Source organism: Lepidochelys olivacea, assembly GCF_965140295.1.
Source record: "Lepidochelys olivacea isolate rLepOli2 genome assembly, chromosome: 4".
NCBI lineage: Eukaryota > Metazoa > Chordata > Testudines > Cheloniidae > Lepidochelys > Lepidochelys olivacea.
Genome location: NC_140414.1, coordinates 59,174,775 through 59,187,014, shown reverse-complemented (window position 1 = coordinate 59,187,014; position 12,240 = coordinate 59,174,775). Strand labels below are relative to the sequence as shown.

Below are 12,240 nucleotides of genomic sequence, written 5' to 3'. Positions count from 1 at the left end.
AAGATAAGCCCAAAGTAAATTTTCAGCTTCATTTCAACTGCCTTCAGTTAAATGTTTTACAGACAGACATCCCGCTCTTGACTTAGTGGAGCTTACCATTGACCATTATCTATTCTTCTACACATCATTCATGTGTAGATCTGCCCATCTCCACCTCTGCAAAATTGCCCAGGTATGCCATTGATTTGAGTCCCAGTCTGTTATACTACTAATTCTCCTCTTGTCTTCACTATTGGATTTCCCGGTGGCCTCTCCAAATCCCAGCTCTTCAGATTCCACCATTTTAAACATGTTGTACGGTCCACATTACACGGTCACAGCCTGGCCCAGTCCTGCTCTCTGAAGAGATAGCACTCTGCTGTGAGAGGATCTGAGCGCTGAATCCCACCTGCTGCTAATCATCATGGGGCTGAGTTGTGACTGATCACTGTTCCTACCACTGGGTCACTCAGGCGCACTCTCCAGGGTCTTTTCCCAGATTTCTGTGAAAAGAGAGCCCATTCAAAGGCAGAGTCCCTGCTGGCAGGAACCTATTGTTCAAGCAGGTGAGATCCATTCTGTACTGATTATCCCTTGATTTGTCAGACCTTTCCAGGCTGAGTTTTCTTCCTGTGTGCCAAGTCCCTGCTACAAAGTGGATAGTCTAATTTACAATGACAGTTGCAACATTCTTAAAACCAAATGGAATTTGTAACTGGAGATAGACATTTTTACCAAGCTGACGGCCCTTTCATTTCTGGATTCCTTTCAAACTTCTTTTTAAAACTTCTTTTCTATGCAGCTACTGTAGCACACATTATTAGTCTCTCTCTTGTCCCCACTCTCTCTGCTCATCTGGCCTCCTCTGTGTGCCTCTCTACTTTCTCACCACCTTTGGTTAGCAAACTTATTCCTCCGTAGTTTTTGCCATCTGGTGCCGCCATTCTGTACCTCTTTGCTTCATTGACTTTCCATCTTCTTTCAAACCACAGATGAAAACAGTTTTCACTTGCCCATTCATCTTCATTTCTCATTCCCTTTGACTCTCTGCTCCTATTAAACCATACATAATAGTGAAGTGTTTTGGGATAATTTCCTACTGAAAATGCATACAAATAAAGTTCTATATAATCCTCCTGATTCATCCAAAATACAGTACCACTTTTACAGTATCCCAGAAGAGCTGAACGTATGAAGGATATGAAAATGTAGCATGCTTATTGAAAAGTAAATTTAATAAAACATACACAAAGGTAACAATATATGGTAAGAATGATAGTTTAGGACTCACCCTAAGAGGCTACTAGCATAAATGTAGATTAATCCATGCCTCTGTTGTTTTAAATTGCCATTTTGATATTTGGGCAACAGCCACATCCATGTCAGGAAGCTGGGGATGATCTTCTCCAGCCTGAGAAGAGAGCTGCATACAAAGCACTCTGGAACCACATGAAAATCAAGAACCTCTGCTTTGGTGCCATATCACATCTGCAGAGCATGCATTCTCCAAAGTACAACCCCTTTGATAGGATACAGTAATTGTAGGACATATTTCTTTATAATCCACAAAAATAATTTGACAGTTTAATACTGTTATATGATTGAAGGATTTGAACAGTCTTTCACATCCAGCCAAGGCATGAGTTATTTTAGCAATACAGTTCTTTAAAAGAATATTTACCCATGGTAAAATGCGTGTCTGCCCCACATTAAGGATTTGCTAGGATGTATTGGGGAAAGACCATATTATGATGCACTTATATATTTTCTTAATGATAGTATGATAAAGCTTCAAAATATCTAGAAACTCCTTTCTGCATATTCACTGTATGTATGCTGTGTGTTTTTTAAAAAGTAGACACAATGTGCAGATAAGATAATATATATTTATATTGGCAGGTAAGAAAATCTTCAATAACACAATTACAAAAGCCTGTTTTTAAAGTGTTCTGTATTATTTCTTCTGTGTTCTTTTTGCAGGGCAATACTGCATGTGGGTCAGGCAATTCAGAGAGCTTTTTAACATATTCTTTTTGTGTATTTTTAAAATTACTTCTCAACTACATATCATGAGTGAGAGAAACTATCACCTTCATTCGAGATAGAAAATAAAAGTTTGTAAATCAAACAGTTGTCATTCTGCCTGTGATCAGGTTAGGGGAATGGCTATCTGATCTGCATTGTAATATTCTTTTTAGTTTTGACTGATTTGGAAATAAATCTTGGATCTCTCTATTTCAGAAGGATTTGGTTTTAGTAGTGGGAGGATCCCCCTGCCTGGTTTTACTGAGGCAAAATTACTCAGTTTGTCAACTTGAAGGAAAGAACGGCACCCAGATAGAATTGTTTTCATACCACTTCCTATGGGTCTAAGATATTGTTATGTTTTTTTTAAATGTTAACAGTTGATAAATCACTTTTAGTTCACATCTGTAAGAGGAAGTAATCCAGAAAAACTGACAGAACTTGTGTCTAATAATTTTCAGTACTAATTTGGAAAGAGGTAACATCAAAAAAGTAATGTGCTATGTCTGTGCCCTTGAAGCCCTAGAATAAATTAAAGTGCCAAGTCCTGGATTGCTTAGTGACTTATATTTCCCATTGACTTGTCTTCAGTGGGAAATCTGAAGGCGCAAGGAATACACAACCAGACCCTCTCAGACAGTTCTCCATTCACTTCCAGAGCCTTTCTGTGTTCTATTTTAAACTGACAACTAGAATCTGGAACTAGGCCAAATCCTGCAAGGTGCTGAGTTGTTGATAAGATGGAAGTTGAGGACTTTCAGCAGCTCTCAGAATATGACCTATATAAAGTAAAGCCCTCTGTTTACAGGGAAAATATTTTTTTCTTATTCATTAAATAGTTAGTTGCTACTTTCTATCAAAATCTTCATGAATCCAAAATGAGACTCTAAATGTTGGAGCTTTTCTTTAGTGCGGAAATCTTTAAGTCAGCATAACCGTTATCACTGACTGTTTATTTCTTTTCAGGGCTACCACATTTTCAAGAACAGAATGACCTAAAGGGATTACTAGAAAATCTCCATCAAAATATCCAGGCCAAAAAAAGAAAGAATGTAGAAATCATGTGGGTGGCTGCAACGGTAAGCTGCTTTGTTCCAATTACTTTCATATATGATGTACTAATTTTCCATTACTTGCTGATATGAGGGCTGCAAAGGAATTTTTAAGGATGCACTCAGAAAATACAGTGATTTGGGTCATAGAAGTACCTACATATTTCTAGACCAGTGGTTTTCTATCATTTTCATCTGCTGAGCTATTGTAAAAAAGTGACCCTCTCATGGATCCATCTCCCCTCCTAATACCTGAATCCTCTGCTTCTTGATTCTTAACACTTTTCATGCTGTAGATCATCTAGATCATCACAGATTCATGGCACAGAGAACTCATGGAGGAAGGGTGAAGTTCCAGAGGACTGGAGGAGGACAATCATAGTACCTATCTTTAAAAAGGGGAACAAATTGGACCCAGGGAATTATAGATACCTGGAAAGATACTGGAACAAATTATTAAATAATCAGTTTGTAAGTCCCTGCAGGATAATAGGGTTATAAGGAATAGCCAGCATGTATTTGTCAAAAACAAACCATGCGAAATCTAATTTCCTTGTTTGACAGGGATTACTGGTCTAGTGGATAGAAGGGAAGCAGTAGACTTCATATATCTTGATTTTAGCAAGATGTTTGACAGTCTCACATGGCATTCTCATAAGCAAACTAGGAAAATGTGGTCTAGATAAAATTATTATAAGGTGGGCGCAAAACTTACTCAAAAAGTAGTTATCAAAGGTTCGTTATCAAACTGGCAGGACATATCCAGTGGGGTCGCACAAGGATCTGTTGTGCGTCCACTACTATTCAATATTTTCATTAATGACTTGAATAATGGAGAGTATGCTTATAAAATTTGCAGATGACACCACGCTGGGAGGGGTTGCAAGCACTTTGGAGAACAGGATTAGAATTCAAAATGACCTTGACAAATTAGAGAATTGGTCTGAAATCAACAAGATGAAATTCAATAAAGACGAGTTCAAATGAACAATTACAAAGTAACTGGCTAGGTGGTAGTCCTTCAGAAAAGGATCTGGGGTTATAGTGAAACACAAATTGAATATGAGTCAACAATATGATGAAAAAGGCTTATCTTTCTGGGGTGTATTAACAGGAGTGTCATAGGTAAAACATGGGAGGCAATTGTCATGCTCTCCTCAGCAGTGATGTGGACTCAGATTGACTACTGGGAGAATAAAACATGATAAAATGTTTAGAAAACCTCACCTTTGAGGAAAGGTTAAAAAAGCTGGATTTGTTTAGTCTTGAGAAAAGAAGATGGAGGGGGGACCTGATAAGTCTTCAGATATATTAAGGGCTGTTATAAAGAGGAAGGTGATCAATTTTTCTCCATGTTCACTGAAGGTAGGACAAGAAGTAATGGGCTTAATCTGCAGCAAGGGATATTTAGGTTAGATAGTAGGAAAAATTTTTGAACTATAAGTGTGGTTAAATTCTGGAGTAAGCTTCTAATGGAAGTTGTAGAATCCCCATTATTGGAGGTTTTTAAGAACAGATTGGACGAACACCTGTCAGGAATGGTGTAGGTTTACTTGGACCTATCTCAGCACAGGGTCCTGGACTTGATGATCTTTCGAGGTCCCTTCCAGCTCTATATTATTATGATTGTATCATCATTAGTAAGGGCTCCTCCACAGGTCATGGTTCAAAAAAAAAGTGGTCTAAGTTCAACCTCCCGCACTGCAAGAGAGCTATCAGAGTTCCCTGCAGCTTTCCATGTAGAAGTAGTATACATCTGAGACAGCTACTTCTGGTGAAACTTACAAAGAACAGTTCATGGGACTTAATAAGACACCATAGGTTATGTACTTGTGGGCACCAATCCTACACTTGGCTCTGCCTGAGCAGATTACTGAACCTGTGCAGAGCCCTGTTGAAATCAGTAAAGCACGTAAACACAGGGGCCCGTCCATGTGCTATTTATTACAGTATCAGGGCCCTGGCTACTAATACGTGCCCGTAGGAATGTTAAATCATGTAAGATATTCCCTTCAGTATCCAGTTACTGTTTTTACAGTGAATCTTTTTTCTAAATTTAAAATGAATCTATTATTGTCGCATACCAAACTGCAATTATTCATAGGTATCTTACTTTTATTCTTTAGTCTAACAAGCCTCGGGGCCTGTTGCAAAACATAATTACTTCGTTTAGCTCTAGTTGGATATTTCTGTACACAAACTCTATTGTTCATAGTTTTATATAATGAAGGTACTTTAATTTGTAAATGAATATCTAGCTGCTACTGCTATAGGCACTCTACAAATCACCTTTACGTAAATTACACATACGTCATTCCCGTAGCTTCTGTCACCATGGCAGTTGGGCATTCCAACTGCAGTGATTAAAACACCAATCAACTAGATATGTTTCAGAGTAGCAGCCGTGTTAGTCTGTATCCGCGAAAAGAAAAGGAGGACTTGTGGCACCTTAGAGACTAACAAATTTATTTGAGCATAAGCTTTCGTGAGCTACAGCTCACTTCATCGGATGCACACAGTGGAAAATACAGTGGGGATATTTTATATACACAGAGAACATGAAACAGTGGTAGAACATGAAACAACTAGATATGGTATTTGAAGAAATACAAACTAAGGAAATACAAAGCATAAAAGTAATTCAAACAAAACAAAACCCTCTAATGATTAAAAAAAATTCATAAATAAATAAAACACCCATATTTTTTGAAGAGCTCTTGCAGCAAGGACATGAAATTTGGAAGGGAGATTGTCCTGAGGTCAGACTGGGTCCTGGAGTCCTTTGCTACTGAAAATCTGTTCAGATTTCAAAGAGTTACAAGCTATCTGAAATCACTATTTGCAGTCCGCGTTATGCTCCATAGGGTTTGATACAGGCTTGGTGCTTTAAAAAAAAAAAGCAAACATTCTGTCTGCACTGAGCCTGCTCCTCAACCTTGCTGAGCCTCCTCAGACTTCCTCGGTACTGAATATACTCCCTGCCTCATGCTGAAATAACCAAATACTGGTGTGATGTCTCCAATTTTCTTCCTTCCAGGTGATATCCCCACCAAACTTTGCCCAGTGTTTGGGGAATTAAATCAGGGAGAAGCCTTTGCTTACTCTAAAGATACCTTCTTATTGCTGCTCCCCTCTGTTTAATACCCAATGGTCCAAACTATTTCCTCTCTATTCTAGCTGTTATTGGTGTCAGGTCTCTTACGTTGCTATCAGTAGAGCCTGCAGAGGGAAGAGATTCTGCTCCATCTCTCCTGTGCCTGGACTGAAGGGCTTCTACATAGTAAATTCCTGAATAGCAATCTGTATACAAGAGAGAGGGGCCTCATAAAGCAGGGATCTCAGAAAGATCCTCCTTGAAAAAACAGGCCTAAGGGACTAAAAGTCCACAGTGTTCTCTCTACCTTCAATTGCCTGTTGGGGAGAGGGTGGAAGGTTTTAAAAGGCCCCCTCTTTCCCAAATGATAGCTCACTTTTATAGCCAGCTATGTAGGTTGAGGGTTGCTCAATCCCCCTTCTACCTCTCCAACTCTCTCTCATTTAGGGAGAGACCACCATGTATGACTGTCAAGGAGAAAAACAGCCCTACCGCCAACATAATTTCCTGATACATAACACATCTCTGAGGGAGAGTGCATGGTTGGGTGGCCATGGAGTATATCTCCAAGGTTGCTGTCAAGAGGGTCCTCTTGCAGGCTGCAAAACACAAGTCAGGATTTGACCTCACACTGTGTAGATTTTTGAAATCAGAGGTGCTTAGTATTGGTATCCAAAGGGGTGTAATTTATAACTTGGCAATCTAAAGGTTTGAACCAAATTCTCTGCCTGTGTAAACAGGCACAGTGTCATGGATTTCAATGGAGCTATGGAAGTTTACACCAGGAGAAAATCTGGCCTTTAGCACACACAGTAGTCTAAACGCAAGCCCTTTCTGTACATTTTCAAATACACAAACTATACAGGGCAAAGCCATTTTATCTTTCATTAACAGTGGGAACAAGATTCCAATGACACACAAAGACTCTTTTTAGTAATGAAGTTGTTGCCGTTTTATATATTGCTAATGCTATTTTGTAGTAAGGTACTAAATGTAACAACATGTATTACAACGTAAATCCACTGTGTGTAAAAAGGTAAGCCCTTTTCCAATAGGAATTCTGCAATTATACAACATGACTCTCAGAAGAAGTAAAAGATAAATCAGCATGGGACTCTAAAATAATCTACCAAGAGCAGGACAGGATTTATTTTCACTTCATGTCTCCAGAGGTTTCTTTTGTCATCCATTCAGGGAATCTTTAAAATATTTTCATGGAGGAAAAAAGTGCTTTGCTGCTTTACAACCATTTAAAAGTTTGCCCTTCACTCAAATGTATAGCCCTTATACTACCCTATTTCAAATTATCCCCCTGGAATTGACAAGTCTGGAGCTCTTGATGTTGATACCATAGTATGTTAGCATCTTTGTATTGGGAGGTCACAATTTCTTGCTGTAAAGGATTTATTAGATTATTGCAATAAATATATTATTGCTCATTATAATGGGACTACATTTAATGTACATTTAAAGTCCACATTTGCCAGCTGTTACCACAGACATTTCTTATTTTAAATATTGGGGGCAGAGAGAAACTGGTTATCTCTGATACCATTGCGTGGCAAATGTTGGCAGATGTTGTGTCTCCCATGAAGCCAGACTATGCTCTATGCTCTGTGAACATAGAAATAATTACAATGGATAAGACTAGAGGTCCGTCTACTGCAGTATCCTTTTTCCAACATTGGCTAAATCCAGATGCTTCAGAGGAAAGTGCAAGAACCCCCATAATGCACAATTATGAAATAACCTGCTTATAGTGGAATTTTCTTCCTAACTCCATTTAGCAATTGGTGTAGGCCCTGAAGCGTGAGAGATTTTAGCTCTTATCCTAATATAACTTTGGATATTCTCATTATACATAGAAATGTCTAATCCCTTTTAGTATCCTGTTAAGATCTTGGATTCAGTGATATCTTATGTCACTGTTTTATTTTTGAATGCAGGTTTTTTTGTACATAATTCTACAGTTGTAAGTTCAACTTTCATGATAAAGAGATTTCACTACAGTACTTGTATTAGGTGAATTGAAAAATACTATTTCTTTAGTATTTGTAATAAAAATAAATATAAAGTGAGAGCTGTGCACTTTGTATTCTGTGTTGTAATTGAAATCAATATAATTTGAAAATGTAGAAAATCATCCAAAATATTTAAATAAATGGTATTTTTTATTGTTTAACAGCACGATTAATTGAGATTAATTTTTGTAATCACTTGACAGCCTAATAAAAATAAATCATACAACCTGACCCACCCTCCTGCAAAAAGCAGAGGTTTTAACCCCAAAAGGGAAGAAATCCAGAAAGCCATTATGGACTTCACTATTGATTTTAGGTGGAACATGCTCAGATACTACAGTAATGGGTGACAATATAAAACACTACAGTAAGATAAGATAGATTCTCCTTCAACTGCTGTCTAGTAGTAAATAGTTGTGTTACCCAGAGTGTATGGATCATATCCTCTCATAGTGGCTGGTCCACTTAGCGGTTAAGAGTTGCTCACTTAGTTCAGGTGGTAGAGCTCTGTATTTGAAGGTCAAAGGTTCAAATTCTACTGATGATCCTTTGGTACTGATAATGTTGGGAGACCAGCATTTTGGGCTGTATAGGTAGGAGCATTGCTAGCAGATCGAGGGACGTGATCATTCCCCTCTATTCGGCATTGGTGAGGCTTCATCTGGAGTACTGTGTCCGGTTTTGGGCCCCACGCTACAAGAAGGATGTGGAAAAATTGGAAAAAGTCCAGCAGAGGGCAACAAAAATGATTAGGGGGCTGGAGCACATGACTTATGAAGGGAGGCTGAAGGAACTGGAATTATTTAGTCTGCAGAAGAATAAGGGGGGGGATTTGATAGCTGCTTTCAACTACCAAAGAGACTCTGCTTGTTCAGGGAAAGCCCCTGGTGGGCCAGGCTGGTTTGTTTACCTTCCGCATCCGCAGTTTCAGCCGATCGCGGCTCCCACTGGCTGCAGTTCGCCGCTCCAGGCCAATGGGGCTGCGGGAAGTGGCACGGGCCGAGGGACGTACCGGCCGCCACTTCCCGCAGCCCCCATTGGCCTGGAGCGGCGAACCGCAGCCAGTGGGAGCTGCGATTGGCCGAACCTGCAGACACGGCAGGCAAACAAACAGGCCCGGCCCGCCAAGGGCTTTCCCTGAACAAGCGGCATCCCAAGTTTGGGAAACACTGATCTAGACTGTTCTCAGTGGTAGCAGATGACAGAATAAGGAGTAATGATCTCAAGTTGCAGTGGGGGAGGTTTAGGTTGGATATGAGGAAAAACTTTTTCACTAGGAGGGTGGTGAAGCACTGGACTGCGTTACCTAGGGAGGTGGTGGAATCTCCTTCCTTAGAGGTTTTTAAAGTCAGGCTTGACAAAGCCCTGGCTGGGATGATTTAGTTGGGGATTGGTCCTGCTTTGAGCAGGCGGTTGGACTAGGTGACCTCCTGAGGTCCTTTCCAACCCTGATATTCTATGATTTTCACATGATAGAATTTTCCCCCTGGTTTTCTGTTTTTAAAAATTGATTTTCTTAATTCACAAAGGGAGAAATCATCCTTAAACAGGTGTTAGAATTAGAAACCAGGATAATTTTTTGTCATGACAAGAAACATGTACCATATTTCAGTCTTTTTCACATATTTTCATTGTGTACACCTTAGACAGTTTGAAGGTTGAAAACTATGAAAACTATGTAAGTATGGTTTCAATACAGGGTCAGAATCCTGAAAACCATTACTCATGAGTAAAAGCTGCCTTACTCTAAGCATTTGCAGGATCAAAATCCTAGGTATCAGGTATCTCCTCACCATATCACTTCATTAAAATATTAAGCATTCATACACCTGAACTATAAATGAAATAGGTGGACATCACAGAGAGTGGGGAAAGACAGTAAAAGCCTTTTTTCCTTTTAACTTTTACCAATAATGGAAATCCATTTCACTACAATCACTTCCTCTTCTGAATATAAAGAAATACTATAGTGTCTCAGATTCCACAGGTTGGTAATTCGTAATTATAGTCATTTAAATGACTACTATTATTCATACTTAAGAGTAAGGACAATATACATTTTGTAGGGCATGGTGGTTTTTTAACTATTGAATATTCCTTAACCCTTTCCCTATCCCTGTTCTATTTCAAATCTCTCACCCTTCGACATCTGTTCTGTCAAATCATGGCCTCTTTTCAGTTTCATATTTTAATTTAAAAAGCTTAATCAGGATCTCCTTAATAATCCTACAGAAATTTTTTAAACAAAAACTGAGAGAGCCCAGGGCACCGATGCAAGTAATTGATAACAGAAGGGTCAGGAATACACAGTGCAGCCTGGTCAGTGTCACTTTTAGTAGCAGCACCCCTGATTGTTAGGCCACATTTAATTTCTAATTTTACTTCAAAAAATAAACCTGAGAGTATTAAATGGTGCTTCTGTGACCTCCAAGTCAGTCTGTGCTGCCCTTCGCAAAATATATTTGTATTCTAATTGTATCCTCTCGGGTCTTTCACCTGTATTTAGCCACTCTGCACAGGGATTCTTTCCCTTGTCTGATACATAACCAGTTGTAAAACGTGGCGCAAAACTAATGGTACTATATACATTACAGTTAATAGCAATCAAATGGAAAACAAGACTTAAAAATGAAATATACAATAAAAAAGGAATCATAAGACACTCCAAATTGTGTTTTCTGAGGCTATTAATACACACTTCAAATGGCTGAAGGCACAAAGCCAGAGGATTGTTGCATCAAATGTGCTGGAGTTATGTACTTATTATTGTAGCCTTGAATATTTCAAAAATGCTCAGTGATCTCAAACACTCACCAGCTGCAATCGCTTTCCAGCACAGTGCCTGAGAGCACACCTTGCCCTGCTAAAATCTATTAGATAGCTGCCTCATTTTTCCCAAGATGGCAGATATTTATAGACCTGCTGTGCTAATGAAGGGCTTTAAGATTTCATTTTTAAGATATGTAATTTGGATGAAATTGGCTAAAATAGAGGCTGCAACCTCTCCTGTACAGTTTACACAGACATGTCTAATAAACATGGATTCCATGGTCCCTCCTCAGGGCCCCATTGCCAATATCTGTACCAGCCTGTGAAGGTCTGGCACGAGCACCTTCCACAACATACACTGGGTGTAAAAAATCCTCTGTGGCCTTGTCTGCATTGGGAAAATACATCTTTAGACGTTGTGTTCATTAACAAGTTTTAACTATCATATTAAACACGATTTTCTTCTTAGTGTAGACAGCAACAGTCATGTTTATAAAAGCAAGTTAGTGAGTCATGGTTAACCTTAGGAAGGACCCTAGGATTAATCGTGACCAGCTAACACATTTTTAAACATGACTTGTCCCTGCCTACACAAAGAAAAAAATCATATTTAACATCATGTTAGTTAAAACATGTTTGTTAATACATTTTCTAACATGATATATCTTTCTGGACATGGCCTGTGGGTCAATTCTAACAGCCTCCTCAGTGCAACCCTACCCTGGAGGTTAAATGGTGCAGAGGACCTTGCGTGTGTCCTCCAGGCCACAGTGAATTTCATTCTTAGAAATTAAGCTTACCTGAAATACTTCTAATGTTAATTTGGTATTTGGCAATGTAGGTGAACATTAATTACAGTAGTACATGTGACATTAAAAGAAAAAATAGTTTTCTTTATTGGCTCCTTTTCCAGTTTGTCTGATGATCATTGACTAAACTACTTAGGATCACATGGCAGAAGCATAATGATTGAATTCCATTTGAGTTGGGTTAGTTTTAACCAAAAAAAAAAAAAAAGAAAGTTAAGCCTCGATGTAAATTCTCTATAACTGTAAAATATGTGAGTTCATTTTATGCTATCCTTTACAGTGGATAGGATGCACAACAGTAATAATTTGATTTGTCTGTTTTATAGATTTGCCGCAAGCTAAATGGAATCCGTTTCACCTGTTGCAAAAGTGCCAAAGACAGGACATCCATGTCAGTGACACTAGAACAGTGCTCAATCTTGAGAGATGAACATCAACTGCACAAGGACTTCTTTATCCGGGCACTGGATTGTATGAGAAGGTATATATCT

General features: G+C 38.9%; 1 protein-coding gene across 1 annotated transcript in view; it reads left to right on the top strand.

Annotated features, from left to right (window-relative positions):
- Positions 1–12,240, top strand: part of INPP4B (inositol polyphosphate-4-phosphatase type II B) — a 489,632-nt gene that overhangs the window by 441,734 nt on the left and 35,658 nt on the right. The window contains exons 27-28 of the mRNA XM_084627075.1: positions 2,971–3,083; positions 12,076–12,230. Coding sequence (XP_084483201.1) covers positions 2,971–3,083; positions 12,076–12,230 — 268 coding nt within the window. The remainder of the gene's footprint in view (positions 1–2,970; positions 3,084–12,075; positions 12,231–12,240) is intronic.